Consider the following 26,279-nt stretch of genomic DNA (forward strand, 5'->3'; position numbering starts at 1 on the left):
CCAAAGCAGTGATTTTGTGCCTCGAGGCAAATGCAGTGGTTTTATTTACTTAGAACAAAGGCTTCCAGCTCCAGTGTAACAATGAGACCTGCTTACCAACAGTCCTGTTGCAAAGGTAGTGCCGGACACTGATGTTTCCCAGCTGATGTGGTATCACCTGGTTGACCTGCAGGCTTATTTCTGTGTCTTCACCTCGGATGTCAATTTCACCATTAACACCAAATATTTGGAACACCACAACAGACATCTGTCAACAAAAATAGAGAAAACAAACATTATGAGCTCCTAAATTGAATTTACAGAGGTTATCCTTTGTAAACCTTTTCCTTCACAAAGGCAAAATAATTTTTGCACCCAGAGCCTTTGCTCACAGAAAAAGTTTTCTCCTTTCTTTTTCTTCCATACCCACTTGACAAGGATGCCAATGTTTTGCTTGGGGTTTGTTTAGCCTGTTTGTGGTTGGTTGATTGGTTGGTTGGTTTGTTTGGGGGTTTGTTGTTTGGTGTGATGCTGTCTTTACAAAGTGACATGCTAATGCCATGTTCACACCTGGAAATAGGGGATGGCTTTCTAACATGGAAAGGGATTATAAAGGGATAGGAGAGGGACAGGAGAGGGACAGGAGAGACCAGGTTGGAAAAGACCTTTGAGATCATCAAGTCCTACCTATCATCCAACACCATCTAATCAACTCAACCATGGCACCAAGCACCTCATCAAGTCTCTTCCTAAACACCCCCAGCAATGGTGACTCCACCACCTCCCAGGGCAGCCCATTCCAATGGCAAATCTCTCTTTCTGTGAAGAACTTCTAACATCCAGCCTAAACCTCCCCTGGCGCAGCTTGAGACTGTGTCCTCTTGCTCTGTCACAGGTTGCCTGGGAGAAGAGACCCACTCCCACCTGGCTACAACCTCCCTTCAGGTAGTTGTAGACAGCAATAAGGTCTCCCCAGACTGCTCCATTTCCACTGTGCTTGTCCTATAAATAGTTTTTTCTAAAGGTGGGGTTTAAGCCTTAAAACACTTGCAGCAGTTTCCTAACATGTAAACTACACTGCAACACACTGGCATTGTTTATGCAGTTCCACTGGCTGGCCACATTACAGAACCCACAGACAGACACTTGTATTTATAACCCACTAACACCAATTAAGAATTGGCCAGAAAAGCCAGGGCAGTGAGCCAGGCTTTCCCCACTCTGACAAAGACTGTGACCTAGGTGTCACCTGCCAGCTCCTAAGGCTTCATTCAACTTCATGTATATCATAAACACAGCCAAACATTGTGGTGCTGAATCAGACCAGGTGAAAGAAGCTCCCAACAGCAGCCAGGCCTTTTTCTCTCCTTATTGGATTGCATGATCTTGGGAAAAAACCAAACCCAACCCAGCAGCCAGTTTCTAAAGTCAGCTTTGGTGTCAGATGCTGTCATCATTTCTACTATTTTGGGCTCATTTTTAATGACTTTTTTAGTTACCTTGGGGGGGGAAGAGTGGTAAGATGCCTTTATGTAACAAACTGAATGAATTCTGGGGTTTTTTTCCTTATTACTTATATGCACAGATGACTGAAAAATTACTTAAAAGAATCAATCATTTTCTTTCTGTTTTCCCCTCCCTTTTCTTATTTTTTTAATGGTTTTGCTTTTCTTTCTTTCTTTTTTTTTTTCCCCCTTTTTCATTCTTCTTAGGTTTTCTGTTGGGTTTTTTTCCTTTCTTTGTTTTTGGGTTTTGTTTTTGTTTGGGTTTTGGGTGTGTTTTTTTAAATGGAGGTGATCCCCAAAGATTTTAAAGCCAAGGTAGGATTAGATGACTAACATTACTGAAAAAGAAAATATGCCAGCAAGGACACACCAGCTTTCAAGGACTCCCCAGTCTTTTCTTTAGTTGAGGTGGAACTTCCTGTGTCTTCCAGTTTCTACCCATTGCCCCCTGCCCTATCACAAGGCACCACTGAAAAGAGAGTGGCCCCTTCTTGACACCCACCCTTCAGGTACTTATTAATAAGATCTCCTCTCAGACTTCTCTCCTCCAGACTAAGCAGTCCCAGGTCTCTCAGTCTGTCCTCATCAGACATGTTCCAGTCCTTTAATCATCCTTGTAACCCTCCACTGGACTCTCTCAAGTAGTTCACAGTATCACCAGGGTTGGAAGAGACCTTAAAGATCATCGAGTCCAACCTGTCACCACAGACCTCATGGCTAGACCATGGCGCCAAGTGCCACGTCCAATCCCCTCTTGAACACCTCCAGGGATGGTGACTCCACAACCTCCCTGGGCAGCCTATCCTCTTGAGCTGGGGAGCCCAGAACTGGACACAATACTCCAGGCACAAGTGGCGCTGGTGGCACTAACAAAAGCTCCCAAAACTTCTAGAAAAATCACCTCTGCAAGCATTCATTTTAGCTCTGTTTTAAGGTTTCCTTTACTGAGGCATGTGTTCTGATGGATTTCAAGCATATTACCATTTCTTCCCCAGTTTCATGGGCATTCTCTGAAGCAGCACTCATGGCATCTGGAGATGAGCCATCACAATTTTCAATCACTGGGCCTCCTTCGTGGGTGTTTTCTGACGGGCTTTGATAGTTTGTGGCTGTAATACCTTCCATACACACATCAGAAAAGAAGGCAGTGTTAGCACAGAATCATGGAATCAACCAGGTTGGAAAAGACCTCAGAGGTCATCAAGACCAACCTATTACCTAATACCTAACACCTCATGACTAACTAAACCAAGTGCCACGTCCAATCCTTTTCTGACCACCTCCAGGGATGGTGACTCCCCCACCTCCCTGGGCAGCACATTCCAATGGCCAATAGCACAGCACAGCCTGAACCACTCCTGCAGTGAGACTCAAGTCAATGTCTGTTACTCTATGCATAAATTATCTCATTTGTTAAGATGAGTTGAATGGCTTATTAAGCAAATACCTATGGAGCAATTATTTATGATTGAATGGCCAAATCCATTCCTCTTAGAGGGTTCAAAGTTCCACATTCTATGCAAGTAAGGTGGAATTATAGTGACAAAACCAACGTGGCACTCTCCATGCCTTGCTAAAAAATTGTGAAGGGCCTCTTTTAGCCTTCCAAGTCTTCTGACCCAGCAGAAAAAAAAAGGCTAAAGATTGAAAGATTCCAAGCCATGTCTCTGCATCACTGCACAATGCCTTCTAAGCAAATGTGAATGGGTTTATGATCAGAGAAATCAGCTGCATTTTCATTAGGGTGACTAGCTAGTGTTTCCTTAACAACTAGAAAGCACACAGACTTCAGTTAAATGTTAACAAGCTAAAATTACCCCAATATATAAAGGTGATTTAAAATAGAAAATGCATTTTATGGCACACTCCCACATAAGCACACACAGGAATACTCCTGCAAGCCAAATATACAACAATTTTGCAAGTGAACCTTTTCTTCTCATTACTGCTCCAGACTGAAAAGAAATCCTACCCCCAAAAAAAAACCCACAAAAATAACCCTGGCATTCTTTATTCACAGATTCACAGAAGAGTTTGGGTTGGAAGGGACCTTGAAAATCATCCAGTTCCAAACCCTCTGCCACGGGCAGGGACACCTCCCACTAGACCAGGTTGCTCAAGGCCTCATTCAGAATAGAATTTATCAGACATGAGGTACCATGAAATTATTCTTGCAGTACTTCCTGTCATAAAATTATTCAACCAGTATTGCTAAGGAGCTACTCCATCATTACAACTCTGTAAGCCTACAATACAACAACTAGAGGCTACACAGACATAACTATCACATGCATGAGTTCCTCCCTCCAGATCAGAAGCAAACATTCATGCACAGATGAGCAAAAATTGCCAAGTACCTGCTGTTAGACAATCAATAGCTTGGAGCTGCTCAGTAAGGCACAAGCTGCAAGGAGAATACCAAGCCTATCTGCCTGGTCATTAGCGTGGGGAGTGTTAGTGACAATCCATTTCTTTTTCATCTCCTTTGGAAATTAAGGCTTCTTTACCACTTCAAGCATGGCACTCATACAGGGTACAAACCTCACAGCCCAAGGAACAGCTTCTAAGCAATGCAAGGAACAGCTCTGCTTAATTCAGGGCTGCAGCACAGCACTGCATTGCCTTTACTCTCCTCAAGAGAGGAAAATTAAGTAGTGCTTAATTAAGTAGTAGCCAAGTAAGTAGCACAACCTATTGTTTTCCCTTGAAATGACATGTTGTGGATATTCTTGATATTGCTGACTGGAAAAGCTAAGAGAATCACAGAACTGTTAGGGTTGGAAGGGACCTCAAGGATCAGCTAGTTCCAACCCCCCTGCCATGGGCAGGGACACCTCACACTAGATCAAGTTGCCCAGAGTCACATCCAGCCTGGCCTTAAAAACCTCCAGGCATGAAGCTTCCACCACCTCCCTGGGCAACCTGTGCCAGTGTCTCACCACCCTCATGCTGAAGAGCTTCTTCCTAACATCTAATCTGAATCTACCCATTTCTATTATTTTTTCCCCATTTCCCCTAGTCCTATCACTACCTGACACCCTACATCATGCAGGATTTGCTGCCCTGCAATCCTTTTGAGCATTATTTCAGTACCAAGGAACATCTTCACCTACTGCTTCACCCGCTCACCTTTCTCCAGAAAGCTTTGGCTGTCGCTTCCATCACTCTCTATCAGATGATCCTCTAGCATCATACTATCAATAGAGATGGTGTCCAGAGAAACTTGTGATGGACTTCTCTTCATATTCTTGTAAGAAACAGAGAATGCAGGGAGGTTGGACAGGCAGCGTTCCTTAGGCTTTGCACTTTTCAAATACAAAGATATCAGGGAATTATTATTTCACACTGAAGGAATGACACAGAACTTACTTCAAAGTATTCCTCTAAACCAGGCAAGATCTAAAAGAAAGCAATCTGATTATTGATATGCATGGAACCAACATACATTCCTGGGGATATGCCTGACAGTGTTTTTCACAGTAGCTACTTCACAACATTTAAACTGAAAGTAAACAGCTTAACTCAATCAGCTAACACTGAACTGGGAATGCTGAATACTTCACAGCTTTATATACTTGTAAGGTTTTCATCAGCTAGGAGCTCCAGTTCTGCATTCGGGGCTAAAGCTTTGGTTTTGCTAAGATCATTCTTGACTGAAAGGGCAACTGTTATCTCTGTGGTGCTCTACTCAAAGTGCATAGAATCATAGAATCAGTAAGGTTGGAAAAGACCACAAGGATCATCAAGTCCAACCTGTCACCCGAGACCTCATGACTACTAAACCATGGTACGAAGTGCCACGTCCAATCCCCTCTTGAACACCTCCAGGGACGGTGATTCCACCACCTCCCTGGGCAGCACATTCCAATGGCCAACAACTCTCTCTGTGAAGAACTTTCTCCTCACCTCCAGCCTAAACCTACCCTGTAGCAGCTTGAGACTATGTCCTCTTGTTCTGGTGCTGACTGCTGGGGAGAAGAGACCAACACACACACACACCCGCCCCCCGGCTACAACCTCCCCTCAGGCAGATGTAGGCAGCAACAAGGTCTCCCCTGAGCCTCCTCCTCTCCAGGCACCAGTGCTCTCTCTCTCCCTGATGCAGCTTTTTTTGACCTACACTAGAAGTATGTGGCCAAAAAGAGGGATAAAAGTTTTTAAATGGCAACAAAATGGATGTTATGATTTTATCTATTATTAAGTCTTCTTTACCTTGATGAAGGCTGAGATGCAAACATTCTAACTGAAGTGACTTTGTTGATTTCAAGCTCTTCAGATTCTAAGGCAGTTTCTGTTTCCAAGTCAGCACCTTGGTTAGGAGAGCCTTCAGTTGTGCCTTCCTGTTCATTCAGCTTGTTTGAGAATGTGTTTTTGTCATCCTCTTTATCAGTGAAAAACTCAGTAGAATCTTCTCTCTTATTAAAAATGGATGCTGAATCCCTGGGCTGTGAGCTACTTTTCTCACTTAGGGGTCCACAGACTTCCTCTGAATCACTTCTACTAAAAAGTCCACTGCTTCCTCCTTCACTTGTATCCCCCAAACCTTTATCGGATGCATCATCTGAAAAGGATGCTCCTTTCTGAAAATCCATGCTACTCTCTGATTTAAACAGGAGAGGATCTATTAAAATCCCTTTATTAACTTCAGCATTCAGAGGCTTGGAGTCATTTACATAATCAAAATTAGTAATGCCAGTTTGCATCTTACTGCCAACTAATTTACTCTCTGAAGTAAGAGTTTCCCCATTTCCCAGAGGGGAGAGTTCTGATGCCACAGGACTTCCTTCTTCCACAACTGGAGACTTACAAGGGTTTCCCTGAGTCAGTGGATGGAGCAGTAAGGCAAGTTCTGCACTTTTCAGTAAGATCCCAATGCAGACATCTGTTTGCTCTGCAGGTTTTCCCGTCACTGCTTCTACATCATTCCTTAAGTTTTCCAGGAGTAATACAAGAGAGTCATGGAGAAACAAGAGAAAAAGATACTGGTAATGATTGATCTGCATGCTGACATGTTTTTGCACGTGGACAAGAACGTGGATATCTGCATCAGAGCAAGAGCCCTCAGAAAGCACTCCTGAAGCGTCCGACGTCGGAATGCCGTTGGCCAAGGGCTCTGTCTCACTGCTGTAATACTCCCTTAGAAGTTTTTTACGTTGCAGTCTATTAGCAAGATCACAGGATTCGCTTTTTGGAATGTTCAGGGGGGTCTGATTATGTGAGACAAGCTCTTTTTGTGACTTGGCAAACCTTACTGGCTGGCAAATCCAAAGGGAGAGCGGGAACGAGTCCACGAAGCTTACCGGTCGGCCTTTCCCGCTTTTTGTCCCTTCATAATCTATCCAAAACTGGGAGAAATGCACAGCCCAGACATCAGTAGCTGCAGATGTCTTTAGTGCATATTTGTTCAACTTGGGGATGATGTACCCTTTATAAACATCATGCATTTTAGTGTCCTGTTCGTGAGCATGCCGCTGGAAGATGGGATGCAAAAGATTGAAATTCTTCTGGGACTTGGGAAAAGTGGTGAAAGTCCTACTGAAAAATTCACAGTCCTTGAAGTTCTGAAACAAAGCTTCTAGATCAGAATGTCTGCAGTTTGGTGAGCATCTCGTATTTGTAGCAATCATCTCGGAGCTTTGAATGGAAATCGCACGGGGCTGATCTTTATGGACTTCAGGCTTGTTTTCAGATGGGATGATGAACTGCAAGAGAGAAATATGTTTTGCCTAGCTGGAAATATGCAGATTAAGAAGGTATGCAATTAAAGAAACAAAATAATCACAGAATCATAGAATGCCTTGGGTTGGAAGGGACCTTTAAGATCATCTAGGTCCAGTTCCCCTGCCATGGGAAACCTTCCACTATACCAGGTTGCTCCACCTGGCCTTGAACACTTCCAGGGAGGAGGTATCCACAACCTCCCTGGGCAACCTGTTCCAGTGTCTCACCACCTCACTGTAAAGAATTTCTTCCTAATCTCCAGCCTAATCTGCCCTCCTCAAGCTTCAATCCTCAAGAGGGAATCCTCTTGTCCTATCACAACAGGCCCTTGTTAAAAGTCCCCTCCCAGGCCTCTTGCAGGCCCCCTCCAGGTACTGGTGGAACCAGGAATTGTTTGCCAGTTATTCTTACTTCGGTGTTCAATCTTTTTTTCTTCTCCTATGTCAGCTTCACTGAACACAGTGAAATAATTTGTTAATACTCCCACTCAGGTCTTTTAATACAAAACCAAAACACCCCTAGGACATAGATGAAGTAATCTGGTAGACAGAGGCCTGTCTGCAAACCATATTCTGGACAGTTTTCCAGACCAGTGCTGCTTATTGTGTGGTTTCCTGATTCATTTACTGTTGGTTTCACTCTTAAGATGCTTTAGTTCATTTACTGTTGGTTCCATTCTTAAGATGTTTTGCCAACAGCTTCTCAGAATAAAAGTATTTTCTTCTCAAGGGACCACAAGACCCCTCCTCAGTGAGAGCTTACCTTCAACATTAGTCCATCAACTCTGACATCAACATGCTCATCTGATTTGGAATTGTCATTTAACTTGTACATGGCCATGAACTGAATAAGACTCTGCTTCAAATCCAGCACAAACTGATTTAGCCAAAGAATACTTCTCTCATCCAAGGTGAACTGTAAAGCATTCAGCTGGCCATACAGATTTGGACATGGAACTAAAAGAGAAAACAGAATTAGGAGAATGAGTAAAACGTTTAGGGCTTGGTTGTTTGCTGTTGGTTTTGTGGAGTGTTTTTGTGGTGTTTTGTTTGGTTGGCTTTATTGTTTTGTTGTTGCTGATGTTGGCTTTTAGTTTGTGGTTGGTTTTTTTTGGGGGGGTGTAGTTGTTTTGAGTTTTTTTTAACATTTTTAAACTTAGATTTTATGAGTATTTTATGTCAGAGAAAGAATGGAAGCCTACTCCTTTGGACCCAAGGAAGAATACAATGGCAGGGGATACCTAAAGAGATGCTTCTTTCTCTCACTCCTAACAAGTAACTCAATTTCTGAATGCAAAACCCAATACTAGAATAGAATGAAGTCTGAGGAGAAGGGGAGAATGTCCTCATTACACAGGAAGGGCAGGACCAAGGAGATTTGCTGTCCTCAAGTCCTGTACCCAAGAAATCCACTGACATTTCTGCATATAAAACAGGGCCAGCCCCAGAAGACATTAACAAAAATAACTCCAGCACATCCCCACTGCATCTTAGGTACTACTGCAATGGCTTGAGTTCTTTTATGTAGCCACTGAGTTCTTTAATGTGGCCAGCCAGTGGAACTGCATAAACAATGCAAGTATGTAGGAGTGTCATTTACATGTTAGTAAACTGCTGCAAGTGTTTTTCAGGCCTAAAAACCACGTTTATGAAAAACTATTCAGAGGACAAGCACAGTGGAAATGGAGCAGTGTGGTCCTCTTTCCATTTTAGAAAGCCATTCCCTATTGCCAGCTGTCAACCTGGAATGAGCCTGTAAAGATAGCATCACACCAAACTAATGGTTTGGTATAAAAAAAAACATAACCTCCCAGCCAACAACAAAACCCCAACCAAACCAACCACAAACAGCCAAAACAAACCCCAAGCAAAACAAACAAACAAAAGCCAGCAAAAAAAAAAATCCCAAACAGACCAAAAAACCTCCAAACACAAACCCCAGACAAAATGAACAAGCAAACAAAAAGCCCCCAACCAACCAACCACGTAACAAAACTCAAACAAACACAATAAACCAAACCAAACCCAACTTACTAGGAAAGTCCTTCCCATCTGGGTAGTAATATTCAGTGAATTCAATATGAATAGCTGGCATTTCTGGAGGAAGGTAAAGTGACTTTTTATTGCAAGAGATCAGAGCTTTAGGGGAAGAACGACACTGGTCTGCTGTGGAAACCTGTAACACAGAGAAGATTCCTGTCATTAATACATGACATTTCCATGAATTCCTAAGCATTCTGTAGTTGCAAGGCACTGCCCCTAGTAGGGTAAGACTCCACTGCTCTCAGATGTAGATCCCCAACTACACAAAAGTGCTGACAGTGAGCAACACCTTGTTGCCTTGCAGTAGAAGCGATGCACACAGAACAGTTTCACAAGAAAACTACACAACATTAACAGTGCCAGATCCCCTTCCTCCCTGCAAGGCAGGAGGCAGCAGGTCACTTTCAAAGGCATTCAGTAGAAGCCTAGAATGATCTTTTATCATTACTGCAAACACTACAGCTCCTTTAAATGCAATCATGCTGGGCTGTGGTATATTTGCATAGTCTGTTCAAAAGGTTCCCATATCTAGGTGATAAGGGACAAATAAGTTTGGTTAAGTTCTTTACACTAGTGTTAGGAAGTCCTTGTACTGTCCTAAGGACAGATTCCAGTACATGGGCCACCTCTCAACTGTGCTATGCTGAGCAGTGTTCAGCATGCAGCCAGCAGAGCTCTGTGTGCTTGGCTATGCCCAAAGGTCTGTTCCACAGGGGAATCAAGACACTGTAGGACAGTAATCCTCCATTTCTGTTTCTTCCAATGTAAATTATGAAAGAAGGAGATCACCTTTTGATATACAGTGGACCTTAAATTTCATGGAATGGAACCTAGTTTAAAAAGCATGCTGGCAAAAGAAGGCTCCCTCCTCCTGCACTTGGTAGGCCAGACTGCTAGTTTGAAATTAGCCAGTGTATGAATACTGAATACTTGGTGACATCTGCTTGCATTAGTTTCACTGGCAAGAATGAATACCTAACCTTTATAAGCCTGCTTCACTCTATGTAACTGTTTTCAAGCTGCAAACATCTCTTGTATTCAAACACATAAAAATCCAAGTAATAATAAATCCATTTAGAAAAACAGCTTTTTGTAAGCTGCACAGAAATAATGACAAGTGCAAATTTGAAAATGGGTTTGTGTAGGGAGGAGGAGACAAGCATCTGAAGTTGCAGCTGAGGGAGCTGGGGTTGTTTAGTCTAGAGAAGAGGCTGAGGGGAGACCTCATTGCTCTCTACAGCTACCAGAAAAGAAGTTGGAGTAAGGTGGGGGTTGTTCTCACTATTATCAGGTTATAGAACAAGAGGAAATGGGCTGAAACTATGCCAGGGGAGGTTTAGATGGGATATAAGTTAAAAATTCTGTCCTGCAAGAGTGGTCAGACATTGGGACAGGCTGCCCAGGGAGGTGGTAGAGTCACTATCTCTGGAGGTGTCCAAGAAACGTATGGACGTGGCACTTTGGGACATGGTTTAATGGTCATGGTGGTGTTGGGTTGGCAGTTGGACTTCATGATCTTAGTGGTCTTTTCCAACCAAAACAATTCTATGATGCTATGAAGAGTATAAGGCAAATGAAAACACTGACACTATTAAAATCACTTCAAACCCAGATGAAGACTCCTGGCAGGCAAGCTGCAACCTCCTCCTCCACCAGAAGTGACATGGCAAAAAAGCACTGAAAATTGGAACAAGGGCAAGAAGTCAGCATGACTAAGGGCACACACTAAGCATTTTTAACAGGACCTGAAGTTTAGAGTAGCTCCTCCTGTATCAATACCATTCTGCTTTGTCCCAGTTGCCTCCTATCTGCTAAGAGTGAATCTGGACAGCAACTACAACTTCTCATTCAAGGATTTGGGGACCAGTAGAACTTCAATCCAAAACATAGGATCAAATAGTTGTGATAAGGTATCATCTCCTAACAAGTTGATAAAATAGCCACCAATTTGAACAAAGCAGAAGCAGGCCCATAAAGGTCTCAACCAATAATGAATGGGAAGATTTCTATTAAATTCAGTGGGCTTCAGAACTGTCCCTTAAAAAAAACATAGTCATGTAACAGTCAAGGGCAAAGCAGCCCCAGAGTTTTACTAACTTGAAGAAATGTACCTGATATATATTGAAATCTGCAAGTCTAACCACAATAGGACTAGACATCAGTTTGCCCTTTGGTTGTTGGGAAGATACAGAGGAAGCCCTAGATGTTCCTTTCGGTATCTGTTCCTTGCCTGTAGGAAAGAATAGTGATGGAATCATTGAGAAGAACAGGCTTTGGTGGAATAGTTTTAACATTTCATGGAATTACAGCATTAGTAATGCAAACAAAGTACCTGTTTGTAGGTTCTGGGGAGAGAGAGCAGGTGGTGACATGGGAGGAGAATCTATGACCTGGTCCTTCACAGCCTGCTTTAGCAATTCAACATTGTTTTTGAATTCATTCAGCAATTCTTTGGCCCATCCACTTCTGGTTTTAGTGGCATCACTATAATGCATCCAGTGATCACAGCTGTCTCCTGCAAATAAGAGGAGTGGAGGAAATATTCATTCCTTTGAAAGGTTGCTTCTGTATAAGAAGTTTCCACTATTTTGTAGAATTATAGAATAGTTTGGGCTAAAAGGGACATGAAAAATCATCTAGATCCTAACCCCCTGCCATGAGCAGGGACACCTTCCACTCGAGCAGGTTGCTCAAAGCCTCATCCAACTTGGCCTTGGAAGAATTTCACAATTCTCCTTCCAAATACAACCTCATTGCATGCTGTAATTCTACAACAACAGCACAGTTGCAGCACATTAAAACAGAAGTTGTATTACATAAAAACAAGTCTCATTGCTTCACAATCTCACTAAGAAAACAACATACTATTGCCACCTGCCTTTTAACATCACTGACTAGTGCTCAAAACCACCACTGAGCATTTCCAGACCAGAGAAATTGGATGGTGTATTAATGCTGTATGTCAGAACATCCACAAAACCTGCTGTTGGGAGGCTTGGTTTTCAGTAGGTTAGAAGTTTACTCTACAGCAATTATGCCTCAGGACTCTGTTCAGAGTCTTTCTGGGTGGGGTCTGTTACAAAAATAACTAGACAAAAATAATAGATCAATCCAACAAAAGCAATCTTCAAAACAGTTAATTGTTGAGGGGTTTTCCCTGAAGGATTCATAAGTTGCAAGAAGACAAAGCCAAGAGTTATTCTAAATGTTCCATAGGCCAGATTGCTACAAACCCAGAAAAGTCTGGTAACACTCACAGAAACATACAGCTGTTTCCTCCAGCTGTTTCCCTCTCGCTCACTGTTCCAGAGTAGTAATAAGGAATATTGCAGAGCTTCAGCCTCAGGGTAGGAATGCTCTGCACATCAGCTGATAACAGAGGCATGATACCTACTCGGCTCCCTTTGAACTCTCAGGATTAAGATGTGCTCCTTCACCTTTAAGTAAAGGGACTCTCCCTTCTGTGGCAAGAGTTTGGTCATAGAATTGCCACATCCTTCATAGCACACTGAGAAAATGACAACCTCTTTGAGAGGGAAAAGCAGCTTTCTGTTCCCTCCCCCTCCACACATACACCTGTTAGATCAAACACAACTACAGTTGGCATTCTTTTTGTCACAGCTCATTAGTAAGACCTAGGATTTGTGTTACTTTAAAGATATGTGTAGAGAGCACTATTTAGGAATGCAGGAGAACACTGCACTTAGGATTGATGATCTTTTCCATCTTTGGTTTCATGCAGTGGGATTTATGTCCCATGTATCGATTACAGGAAATCATTCTCAGTGAGTTTCTCATATGCTCCTCCAAGAGCCTGCAGTGCATGGTTCCAATTGGCTAAGAATTATGCCAAAAAGAGAAACAAGCCATTTACTTCCCTGGTTCTCTACATTTTCTCTGAGGAGAGCATATGAGGCAAGATGCAGTTTTGGGGAGCCAGTTTTGGGCTGTCCAGTTCAAGAGAGCCTGGGATCTACTGGACAGAGTCCAACAGAGAGCTACAAGGATGATGAAGGGACTTAAAACATCTCTCCTGTCAAGAAAGACTGAGAGAACTGGGGCTGTTTAGTCTGGAGAAGAGAAGGCTGAGAGGATCTTATTAGTATCTGGAGAGTGGGTGTCAAGATGAAGGTGCCAGGCTCTTTTCAATGGTGCCCAGTGCTAGGACAAGGGACAATGGGTACATATTGGAACACAGGAAGTTTCACCCCAACACGAGGAGAAACTTCTTTGCTGTGAGGGTGCTGGAGCACTGGGAAAGACTGCCCAGAGAGGCTGTGGAGTCTCCTCTGGAGGTTTTTAAAACTCATCTGGACACATTCCTGTGTGATCTGTCCCTCCTGCTTTGCCAGGGTGGTTGGACTGGATGATGTCTAGAGGTCCTTTCTGACCCCTAACATTCTACGACTCCACAGCACATTCACACCTTTAATGTATGTGGATAATCACTCCAAAACAGTAAAAAGCAAAACAAAGCATGACCAAGTCCTCCACCAACTAAAAGTCCCTGTGCTGTAGTGGATTGCCTTTGATCTCAAATTAAACAGCAAACTTATGTTGCCACTTCTTCCTTCTTGTAGATTTCTGCAAAACATGTTTACCAGCAAGGATTTGCATGCAATGCTTGCTGGAAATTGCTAACATCTGTGCAGCCTTTTGTTAAGGAATTGTTATTAAACAATTGCACTTCCTCCACGCTGGGATTCTGTGTTTAGCGAAAATAAACCCCAAAGCATTACTTGGAAACAGACAAAATGATTGACTTCTGCATGGGAAAAAGAAAAACAGCTAGCAGATTGACTCTTGCAAATAGCCAATTAGTGAATTCTCAATCTGTCAAACTGCCTTCCTCTGTCAACACACAGTTCTTTTCATGGCAGATATGTGCAAACACCTTCATGTTGACCCAACAGAACAGTGGGCAGGAAAATTGCTTGCCCTAAAATAGCTGACTCCCAGAAATTTGATTGGTTCCCAGGTTGTTGCTTTTGTTGTTTGCTTTTGCAGGCAGAAGGGAATCAAAAGGTGTGGTACCTGAAATGCTCAGAAAATGACAATCCAAGCCAGGTGCATCTGCACACACAAGCAAAGCTTTTACTATGCAAACCAGATGGTTATATTCAGAGGTAATTCAGTACACGCTCCCTTTCATACCTGCTTTGTGAAATGGGTAATAGTCCACTGTTAAGTAGCTGAAGGAAAGCTGCATGGCCCCTCCTGTAACACGTCTGTTTGAGTCTGTAAAACACAACAGTTGTCAGCTCTGCAGACATTCTGCTTAGCAGTCAGTCAGCTCTTACTACATTCATGCTGCATTCCTTCAAACACCTCCTCACAGCTACTTCTTTCTTCTCTTTACAGGCTCTCCTTACCACCTCATTCTCTTCCCTCAACATTTTCATTCAGGTAATCTGGACTGGTTTCTACAGATCATTTTGTAGTACTCCCTGTTCTGTACTTGGCCACTGCTAACAAACTGCAAATTGTTTTAAATGCTGCCAAGAAAAAAAGGTAAAGACATCTCTTTGAACACACATATTACTGCAGTTTTTCTGAACCAAAAAGCTTTTTCACACTGAAAATACTATCAGGAGAAGGCACTCAAAATCAACATTTACTTCCAAGAATACTGTAAAGAATTTGTTTTATTTTATTTGACAAATGAAGAGCTGTTCTTAGAGTCCTCTCTTCTGCTATTTCCCCTGCTAAATTTAAACTTCATGGCCAAGAATAAAGGATCAATAAAGAGACTTCACTGAGGATGGTAAATCCCAACTGCAGTAGATAGACTGCATGTAAGAGACTACACCTCTAGCTAGTGAGCCTTCTGCTCTGCTGCTCTGCAAGTGTCTTGCCTAATTAAGAAAATAAATTTGCTAAAACATAATGTTTTTGACAGTCTTTTCTTCAGCAGACCTTGTATGCCTCTGCAATTTTTTCAGTGACTAGCCAGCTCCTTTGCATACACACCAATAGATCAAGTCTCTTCTGATCACTTTTTGAAAGCATGTAAGAAGTGTCATCACCTTTTTCTTTCTGATTCTAAATGCAATTATAAGTAACAGCCTTTCATTAATAGAAAATAAAGAAGTACAAGCATTACACAAAATTATAAAGGCCACAGAAAACTTGTTCTGCTCTTTCCATGTCCTGCAGAGTACAGCAATACCAAATCCTCTAAAGTAGCAACACAAAGAGCACTGCTCTTTTATTAGTCTTGTAAGAGTACTACAGAAGCAGGCTGTACACTGACAATTTCAAACCACAGTAATGTTAGACTAGAATAGAATTAACCAGGTTGGAAAAGACCTTCCAGATCATTGAGTCAAACCTATCACCCAACACCATCTAATCAACTAAACCATGGCACCAAGTGCCTCATCCAGGCTCTTCTTAAACACCTTCCTGGGCAGCACATCCCAATGGCAAATCTCTCTTTCTGGGAAGAATTTCTTCCTAACATCCAGCCTGATCCTCCCCTGGTGCAGCTTGAGAGTGTGTCCTCTTGTTCTGGGGCTGGTTGCCTGGGTGAAGAAACCAACCCCCACCTGGCTACAACCTCTCTTCAGGTAGTTGCACAGAGCAATAAAGTCTCCCCTGAGCCTCTTCTTCTCCAGGCTAAGCAACCCCAGCTCCCTCAGCCTCTCCTCATAGGGCTGTGCTCCAAATCCCTCCCCAGCTGTGTTGCCCTTCTCTGGACACCTTCTAGCAACTCAACATCTTTCCTAAACTGAGGGACCCAAAACTGGACACAGGACTCAAGGTGTGGCCTAACCAGTGCTGAGTACAGGGGCAGAATGACCTCTCTGCTCCTGCTGGCCACACGGTTCCTGATACAGGCCAGGAAGCCATTTGCCTCCTTGATGACCTGGGCACACTGCAGGCTCATGTTCAGCCACTGCACTCTTTATAACCCAGTTAACTTAGAAGAGAAAAGCAAAAAAAACCAGCAGTAACAATCAGACTGGACAGAATCCTTTCCTAGAAGACAGGAAAAGCACTGAAGCTGCTAGCAGTCATAGTGGTTTTCATTGCATTTCTTCTAAAGTAATTGTAGTTCATAATAAAATGTTATCCTGAGAGTGTACAGACACTGAAAACCATTCTGAATATTCCTCTAAAATGAAGGAAGACTACTGATTAACATCACTGTATGAGGGTTGGACTGGATGATCTTGGAGATCCTTTCCAACCAAAAAGAAGGTTGTTTAGCCTGGAGAAGAGGAGGCTCAGGGCAGACCTTATTGCTCTCTACAACTACCTGAAAGGAGGCTGTAGCCAGGTAGGGGTTTGTCTCTTCTCCCAGGCAACCAGCACCAGAACAAGAAGACACAGTCTCAAGCTGTGCCAGGGGAAGTTTAGGCTCAAGGTGAGGAGAAAGTTCTTCACAGAAAGAGTAATTTGCCCCTGGAATGTGCTGCCCAGGGAGGTGGTGGAGTTGCCATCCCTAGAGGTGTTCAAGAAAGGATTGGACATGGCACTTGAAGCCATGGTTTAGTTAGTTATGAGGTATTAGGTAATAGGTTGGACTTGATGATCTCTGAGGTCTTTTCCACCCTGGTTAATTCTATGATTTTATTCCTGATTCTGTGTACTCCTCAAAATGTCCTCTAAAGGTGATTATGGCTCACAGGCATGCTGCTGTAATATAACAAAGTTACCTTTTTCTTTTGAATGGATATCATCACATATATGTAGGTCCAAATGGGAAATTACTAAGTGATGAGAAGTTTCCTTCACATCAAAATCATTAAACAATTTTACTATTGCATCATTTTGATCAGGTGCTGCTGTTGTCTGCTGTGCTTTCACCTGCTGAGAGCTGGGTGCTGGGGCAGAGCTCTGAAAAAATACAAAGTCAGACTGATTTATAAAGTTTATCCTTTCTTTCAAGCATAAGTATCCTTTCATTTACTCAAAGCAAGCCCTTGAAATAAGGAAAAATCTGTATACCACATGCATTAACCTTGGATTGTTACTTGGATTTAAGTGTGTTGTTTTAGGATCAAGCTCAGGTGAGCTTAGGCCAGTGTCACAGAGAGGCAATGCCACTGCATCCCCCATTCTCCCCCCACACCCCTTTGCACCCCTGTCACTTGCAGCACTGCCACAGCTCTAACTTCTGTTGCAAGCTGTTCAGGGAATTAAACCAGCAGAAAACTAGCAATTTTTTGTTAGGCTTATTTCTGGTAGTTTATTTCCCCAGACTTCCTCACTGTACAATCAAATGTGAACTGGTGCCAGTATCAGGGAACTGGAGAGATGCAAGTGCAGGAAACTGAAGAAGCAGGACCTCCTTGCTCAGTTACACCTAACCATCAAAAATACTGCAGCTAAACCATCAAATCACATCATAAACCATCAGGGCTACCACAGGAACTGAAGGCTCCATTTGAGTTTACTACCTTTACTGGATGAGATTCTATACAACCTACTTGACTCAGTCTTATTAATTAATTTTTATAGGACTATCTTTTATCAATGTATTTGTTCTTCACAGACAAGAAGTCCCTCCCCACAACACTCACAAAGCCCAGCTGGTCTAAGTCTGCTGTATGTGCTGAAAGACCACCAAGATTCACCTGAGAAGGCAGCACCAATATCACATTGATGCCAGCAGAAATATGTTACAAGTAGAATTATCTTTCACTGTATTTTCCAACAAGCTCTTCCTAAAAGCTAATTTTGCAGTGCCATAAAACCAAACTGGACAAGAAATTGAAATGTAAAGTTTAATTTCATTTTATGTGGTAGCAACTATACTTAGCCACACATTAAGGTTACCTTAGTGTGTCTCAATTTTTCTGGTTTTGTGTGTTTTCATTCAAATCCAGAAAACATTTGGAAAGCAAATTGACCAAACACTTTATCAACTGTTAAGTAAATGCAGAAGTCTGAAGACTCTGCACAAGGATAAAGAAACACAACTTTCTTTTTTCCTGTAGGTAACAGCAATACACAAAATCCTGTGCAATAAAGTGGTTCACACTACTGTAATTTCTGATGTATGAAAATGAGGAACTCAGCCTTCCCTAAAATAAAGCAGCAGAACTAACCACTCTGTGCTGTGTTGTAGACATGAGTGAGACAATCAATTATCATACCTGTGCTGTTTCAGAAGCCAAACTTTTTCTCTGTTCTGTTGATTTCTCTATGGCTTCACTAAGAGATTTGGCATACTGCACCATGGCTTTCAACTGGGAATCAGTCAAAACCCACAGCAAGTCATCCAGAATGAGAACCAGCTTTGATGCCACCACGTTACAATCCTTTAACTGCAGGATAAAAAAAGGTAAACAAGTCAAATGGGTCCATTAAATTCTGACATTTCTTCTATCAAATGCAAGGAGGGAGAGAAGTTGACTGGAAAACACACTACCCAACACCCAAATGTCTTCCACAAACATAACAGACACTTCATATTTTAAATTGCATTCCTCTCATTAGCTAAAAAGGGCCTAAGAGACAGTATATTTATGCCTCACTGTTGGTGGGACATTAAACTGATGCATTTGTCTAAAGTCAAGAAATGTAAATACTGCCTGGATCTATAGAGCTAAGACAATGTGCACCATCATAAATACAACTGCAGATCAAATGATTTCAGCAGTAGGACCTATGCAAGGCCTTCATCTTCAAATTCTGCCTGCAGTGTTCCTTGTCCACTCCACACATAATCCATTGATCAGATGACATGAAAAATTTATCTCCTGGAATTCTGCATTTTTTGTAGCCTAAACTTAAAACTTGTACTATGTACATGTATGCATGAAGAGCCTGAGATAAAAATGAGCTAAATAAAGAATAAGAAGCTTTCCAAGTTTACCCTTCTTTTAAGCGTGACCCTAATTTTGGATTGGTTAGTAATCAGCCGAACAGGAGCACTCATGATTTCATGTTTAGAACTCTGGATTGCATCTGCTTCTATTCTGATCATCTGCCAGTTGATTTCTTTAAAAGTCAAAACCTTTAAAAAGAGAGAAAAAAAGAGGAGAACACCTTCAGAACACAGAATTAACCAGGCTGGAATAGACCTTTGAGATCATTGAGTCCAACCTATCACCCAACACTATCTAATCAACTAAACCATGGCACCAAGCACCCCATCCAGCGTCTTCTTAAACACTTCCAGTGATGGTGACTACCACCTCCCTGGGCAGCCCACTCCAATGACCAATCTCTCTTTCTGTGAAGAATTTCTTCCTAATATCCACCCTAAACCTCCCCTCGTGCAGCTTGAGACTGTGTCCTCTTGTTGTCACAGGTCACCTGGGAGAAGAGACCACCCCCTACCTGTCTACAACCTCCCTTCAGGTAGCTGCAGATAGCAATAAGGCCTCCTGTGAGCCTCCTCTTCTCCAGGCTAAGCAACCCCAGCTCCCTCAGCCTCTCCTCACAGGGCTGTGCTCCAAACCCCTCCCCAGCTTTGTTGCCCTTCTCTGGACACCTTCCAGCAACTCAACATCTTTCCTAAACTGAGGGGCCCAGAACTGGCCACAGGACTCATGGTGTGGCCTAACCAGTGCTGAGTACAGGGGCAGAATGATTTCCCTGCTCCTGCTGGCCACACCATTCCTGATGCAGGGCAGGATGCCATTGGCCTTCTTGGCCACCAGTGAACACTGGCATATGACAGCTCACTTACACCTAAGCACGTGCATGTGTCGTCTGTACCTGCTCACACTCGTGTATATGCTCCATGCAGTCACATGAACAGAACAAACTGAAGTCACTTCTTGTTCCACTTACACAAAGCTAAGCCCTGATGCTTCTCTCTACTTCCAGAATATCACAGAAATGTTAAGCTAGTTCCCAAGGAGGCAGAGGTGACAAGCAGCATTTAAACTAAAGGTCACAGTTATTGCACACCATGTTTGTTTTGGTAGAGAAGGTTGTGTCATTTAAGTTTCAAAATGCTAAATCCCAGTATATAGGAAAAAAATGGGGAGGGAAGAAAAGCTACAAGATGGGAGGGGGTTTTGCTCTTCCCTAAGCAACCAGTTTGGTCTCTGCTAGAGGTGAGGCATTTGATCCACCACTTTTATTACATCCTTATGTTCCTAGGTGACAGCTGGAATTAGTGAGCACTGAATGTCTCCATCCCCACTAACAGTATGTTTCCTAGACTAAGGCTGCAATGCAACTTCCTTCTCCTTTACCACAAAACCAAGGAAAAAGCTAGCAAAAGATGGTACATTTACCTCTCCACGTTGAGCTTCTTGTATTCTGGTAAATCTGAGGTCAGCATGTTCCCAGTTTGCATTTACACTATAAATTCTCAGCTGGGAAAGTTCAAATGAAGCATTAAAGGCCTTTGCACCAATCCTTATTATGATGGAGTTGACAGAAACAGAGATCCCTTCTACCACTTTTTCAGCAAAGCCGTATTCACTAAAAAGGGGAATGACAACTCATTAAATACACACCCAATGAAAGGGCACACAAGCACTTGGTAAGCAGGTGAAATACAACATGAAACAAACCATAAAATAAGCTCAATGGAGAGCCACAAGGATGTGAAGGGGCTTGGAACATCTCTCCTATGAAGAAAGCCTGAGAGAGCTGGGGCTGTTTAGAGGAAAAGGCTGAGAGGGGATCTTACTAATGTCTGTAAATATCTGAGGGGTGAGTGCCAGGCTCTTTCTGGTGGTGCTTAGTGATAGGACAAGGAACAATGGATAAAAGCTGGAACTCAGGAGGCACCACCTCAACATGAGGAGAAACTTCTTTACTGTGGAAGTGACAGACCACTGGAACAGATTGCCCAGAGAGGTGGTTCAGGCCCCATCCCCTAAGATGTTCAAGGTAAGGCTCAACAGGGCTCTAGGCAGCCTGATGTAGTTGAGGATGTCCCTGCTGACTGCAGGGGGGCTGAACTAGATAACCTTTGGAGGTCTCTTCCAACCCAAACCATTCTATGACTCTATGATTGCCCTACCAAATTACTTGGGTTTGGGGCTGTAGACTGTGTGTGAAATCTTTCAGTATAATTTGGTTTGATACAATAAGGGAAACAGAATTTTAAACCACCACACTAGCCAGTAGCCCTTGACACTCTTTTTTAGACCAAATGAAGGCAAAACTCCACTAGTCAGAAATTAAATACAATTCTAGAGAGATGGAAAAGGCAAGCTGCAAGCCTACCTACTTCTGGAAATCTCCAGGGGATCTGTTTTATGGTAAATCAAAGTGAGTAATTTAAACTCTTCTGGGATCAATTCCATGCAAGCAGCATCACTGACCTCTGTCCAGATGCAGTTGCTATGGGAGAGGGTCCATTAGGGGCACGTGGCTCTTCACATGTGCTCATTTCCATTACAACTTTATCCAGGGACTTGAAAAACAAAACAAAACAAAACAAATTGGAGACCTAAGAAGTAACAAAGTAAACAGATGACATATGAAGGACAAAAAAGCCCAAACCAACAACAAACAGTGCTTATATACACAAGAAATATACATAAAACATTTCTTTACCACTTAAGCTTCCCCATAAACTTTTGACTTGATGCCATGGTTCAGTTAGTCATGAGGTCTTGGGTGATAGGTTGGACTTGATGATCCTTGAGGTCCTTTCCAACCTCACTGATCCTATGAAAATTGTTTATTTTTCAATTTGATTAGATGAGTTTAAATTTTCTTAATTCTAATGGATCCTCACAGTCAAATGTTGGATATTACAGAATTCTTGATCACTGAGCATTATTTATCCATCACACACACACTCAAAAATTGCATGCTGAAAAGGGCATGATTTTAAGGCTACTCATCTGCATCATGAGCTAGCAACGTGCACTTGCAGCTCCAAAAGGCCAATTGCATCCAATACCATCCTGGGCTGCATCAACAGCAGCATGACCAGCAGATTGAGAGGTGATTCTGACACTCTGCTCTGACCTCACCTGGAATATTGTGTCCAGCTATGGGACCCCCAATACAAGAGAGACATAGACCTGCTGGAGAAAGTCCAGAGGAGGGACTTTCACAAAGATGATCAGAGGACTGGAGCACCTCTGCTATGAAGACAGGCTGAGAGCTGTTCAACCTGCAGAAGAGAAGGCTCTGGGGAGACCTTACAGTTACATTTCCATATCTGAAGGGGGCTTACAGGAAGGCTGGGGAGGGACTGTTTATCAGGACAAAGAGCAATGGTTTGAAACTGGACTGTACAACCAAAGCATGCTATTTCTATTTAATTAAACTCTTAGTACCAAAAAATATCCCTACTAAAACAGTGGAAGTTCAGTGATGTAATAAAAGGCTGAAGCTGGGCATTTAGGCCATTGAATTCACCTGTCTTTGGAAGTCAAAAAGGCTCTTGCACAGTCTGCCATTGAAGAGTGAACTCTTATGATCAATTTAATGTTCTTGTTCAGGGAAAGCTTTATGTAAAAAGGTGACCTTGAGAGTTACTTTAGCCTCAAAGATTGTTAAAGTAAATTCACTAGAAGCAAAGTCCACAATCAGGCCTTGCTACCAGAGGTGAAGTATGTAATCTTTAAGAATATCACAGCTTAAACTGATTTCCTAACTTGGCAGCTGCACCTTACAATCAAGAGACTGAATCATAGCACCTCAGCATTACCATACTTGAAGCTCTGTGTGTCAGGAAGAAGCAGTACAGGCATTGGTTAGTACATTGCAACTGGGTCACTAGCAAATACATCAAGCATTCAAAACAAAGTGTCTTTCCCAAGTCTGATTCACAGCTAAGGAATTGCAAGGGCATTCAGAAATTCACTGCAAGACTGGGAAGCACAGCAGTTAAAGGAATATTCATTCCTCAGTAGGCACAATTAAGAAAGTTCAACCATCATCAAATTAATCACTCCTGGTGCTACCATATTTCTTAGTACACTTAGAAGTAAGAGCAAAATTAAACAAATGCAAGAATCAATATTACTTCTAATTGCTGTTGAGTCCTATTTATACATTTTACATTCTATTTATATCCAAGCTGAAGCTTAGGCTGTACAACAAACCCTCTAAATCTCATGTGCATCCAGTCTCTAGAACAGACTGCCCAACATGGGCAATGGATGCCTCCCTGGAGGTGTTCAAGAACAGGTTGGATGAGGCCTTGAGCGACCTGGTCTGGCAAAAGGTGTCCCTGCCCATGGCAGGGGGGTTGGCAGTAGATGATCTTAAAGGTCTCTTCCACCCCAAAACATTCCATGAATCTATGAACCTGCTGTAACTGAGCTCATTGGGCAGAGTATGGATGTAGAATAGCAAAGCCCTTAGGAAAAAAAGCTCCAACCAACAGGCAGGAGCTTGTAAGAGTTAACTGGACAAGTAACTGCCCTTCAGGTGAATCCAAATTAAGATGCAGTGACTGAAAAACTTGACAGAAATTGGCTAACAGTCAAACATTACAGTGAAGACACACAAAGCCATAGATTAAGAAAATACACCTACCAACAAAAACATTAAGGCATTTTGCCTTGATCTGCTGCTACCCAGAGGACACTCAGTTATAGCCAATTAATGGTTCTGTTATTTCCAGAGTCAAGTCAAAGAACTACATACGTATTTGAGATCAATTCTGCTACACAGAGTATATCAAGGAGTTGATCTCAGAACTCACCAGAGAGATGGGATGTGTTTTCAATTTTGTCCATGGTATCTGCAAGAGAAAACATTATTCTAAAGCAAAGTAAGTATTAAAAACACAGTACAACAAGGCACTTGTTCAGAATGTGGTTTATGTATACAGATCCTCTTTGAAACTCCTGAACTCAAAACACTACTTTCAAAACACCAAGTTAATCTGAAAATACTGCAGAGTAAATCCATGCTCACACAAATTTCTTTCAGGTGTTAAAAACAGAACTTCAAAATCTACTTATCACTGAGCACAGGGAAATCAGAAGGGCAAAACAGTCTGTCTCTTTAATGCTGAGTTGTCAAGCATCAGAAAAGCAAGTCTTCCACATTCTTTCCTTTAAAAGGACATAAAAATCCAGGTTTGCTCTATTGGCCTACAAGTAATTGAAGGTCTGCAACAAAGCATCAAGTTCACTGCATTCAGACAAAGCAGAACAATCTCCCACTAGGGGACCAAGAAAGAAAACTTAAAAAAGGGGGGAAAAAGGCCCAAAAAAATGAAATCCAAGACTGAAAAGGTGCCAAAGTTCGACCTGATTGTAACTGCTGTCAAACCCAAGTCATAGCTTCATTTCTATTCACTTCTATTAATATATCTATGAGAGATGATCTGCCTTGGTTCAATTCTTAGCAGCCACAGAGAGCAAAAAAGCAATGTCTGCTAGCTCTAGAGTGCTTCCACCTTTCCCACAGAGACCAGAATCCCTCAGTAAGGTGTTTTTCTTTAAGTAGGAAAGGAACAAGAGGGAAAACAGCAGAATGAGAGGGGTAGAGAGAAGAGGAAACATTAAAAAATAAGAAAGGAAAAATTAAATCAATTAGCATGGACAAATATAATCTTTCATCTCTACCTCCCATTCAGAACATGAAAGAACAGACTACTCAGACAAAAAAAACTTAAAACCACTCTTTATTTTCATAATTCTCCTTATGTATTTCATATAATCACCTGAGAAACAACAAGTAGTTAACAAATGATTGCTGGTAACATCTTCGCTTTTCTCTAGAATTTGACCAGGCACTCATCACAATTTTCTATCAACACAAAGTTGCTTTTAAGTCTCTGGAAGGTGTCCAGAGAAGGGCCACAAGGATGATCAGAGGGCTGGAGCACCTCCCCTATGAAGACAGACTGAAGGAGTTGGGGCTGTTCAGTCTGGAGAAGAGAGGGCTCCGAGGTGACCTAATTGTGGCCTTCCAGTATCTGAAGGGGGCCTACAAGAAGGCTGGGGAGGGACTTCTCAGGATATCAGGTAGTGATAGGACTAGGGGGAATGGAATGAAGCTGGAGGTGGGGAGATTCAGGCTGGAGGTGAGGAGGAAGTTCTTCCCCATGAGAGTGGTGAAGCCCTGGAATGGGTTGTCCAGGGAGGTGGTTGGGGCGTAGTCCCTGGAGGTGTTTAAGCCCAGGCTGGATGAGGCTCTGGCCAGCCTGATCTAGTGTGGAGTGTCCCTGCCCATGGCAGGGGGATTGGAACTAGATGATCCTTGTGGTCCCTTCCAACCCTGACTGATACTATGATACTACTATGATAAGTTTACAAAACCAGAAAGAACCCCCCAAACTTTTAGCTCATTACCCTTCCAGCCCAATAAAATACTCACCCTAATGGAGGCTTTATTGCAAAAGACCTTGTTTATAGCCAGCCACGTGGGAAGATCCAGCATGTTCTGAAGCACCTCTTGATCCAGCTCTAAGTTGGTCAGCTGACCTTCTCCCTTTAACGTGCTCAGGTTGATCTTGTCAGGGGACAGATTTTTGGTGAACCTAAAACCAAACATGTACCTTCCTTAAGTAAATTCATATGAAGCAACCAGAGCTGACAACTTAAAGCAACGGTCTGGGGTGAGGAAATCATCTTAGGTGCAATTTCACACTGAAAAGACATAGTGCCGTGGAATTGCTTTGTCCTTCTGAGCTTTTTGCATCTCATTGACTCCATCTGCAAATACATAAACATATTATAATGTGCCCTTCTCATTTTTAATTTACCCTGAATACAAAAATCTTTGATTCAAAGCATTTAACTGCAGGAATTGCACCTAATTTTACTAGATTAGGTAGCAGAAAACACTACAGTTTGCATTACACTCTGCACTCTCTCTGCACTGAGAGAGAAGGAAGGGGTTTGTCTGTCCACAAGATAAGAAGAAGAAAGCCATAGGAGCTGCAACTCTGAAATCTCCACCCCATTCAAGAGACTGATTCCTAACCAAACTATAAGGCCCATATTAAACTAGATGCTCAGGAGAAGAATGGGGAAGAGGGTGGCAAGCTTGTGCTCTCAATAATTTCCAAGTGTAGCTTGAAACATGAGAGATTTTCTCAGTCCAGCTGCTTCACTGTGCTCTTGTGATGGTAAGGTCTGGAAATGCATCTACCCAGCCTGACAAAATGTAAACACCCATTTGATCACTCCTGGGA

At 42.5% G+C, this 26,279-nt stretch overlaps 1 protein-coding gene across 2 annotated transcripts in view; it reads right to left on the reverse strand.

Annotated features, from left to right (window-relative positions):
* The window catches only part of BLTP3B (bridge-like lipid transfer protein family member 3B), a 51,321-nt gene that overhangs the window by 9,244 nt on the left and 15,798 nt on the right, over positions 1-26,279 (reverse strand). For both annotated transcript variants that reach the window (XM_054167676.1, XM_054167677.1), the window contains 16 exons: positions 25,460-25,622; positions 23,835-23,873; positions 21,490-21,581; positions 20,449-20,638; positions 19,074-19,214; positions 18,352-18,522; positions 16,909-17,089; positions 14,402-14,485; positions 11,580-11,762; positions 11,359-11,477; positions 9,239-9,380; positions 7,968-8,161; positions 5,697-7,186; positions 4,614-4,789; positions 2,466-2,602; positions 97-247 (listed from right to left, as the gene is read on the reverse strand). In XM_054167676.1, the coding sequence (XP_054023651.1) occupies positions 97-247; positions 2,466-2,602; positions 4,614-4,789; positions 5,697-7,186; positions 7,968-8,161; positions 9,239-9,380; positions 11,359-11,477; positions 11,580-11,762; positions 14,402-14,485; positions 16,909-17,089; positions 18,352-18,522; positions 19,074-19,214; positions 20,449-20,638; positions 21,490-21,581; positions 23,835-23,873; positions 25,460-25,622 (3,653 nt within the window). The remainder of the gene's footprint in view (positions 1-96; positions 248-2,465; positions 2,603-4,613; positions 4,790-5,696; positions 7,187-7,967; positions 8,162-9,238; positions 9,381-11,358; positions 11,478-11,579; positions 11,763-14,401; positions 14,486-16,908; positions 17,090-18,351; positions 18,523-19,073; positions 19,215-20,448; positions 20,639-21,489; positions 21,582-23,834; positions 23,874-25,459; positions 25,623-26,279) is intronic.

This window comes from Dryobates pubescens, chromosome 15 (assembly GCF_014839835.1).
Source record: "Dryobates pubescens isolate bDryPub1 chromosome 15, bDryPub1.pri, whole genome shotgun sequence".
NCBI classification, from domain to species: Eukaryota; Metazoa; Chordata; class Aves; order Piciformes; family Picidae; genus Dryobates; species Dryobates pubescens.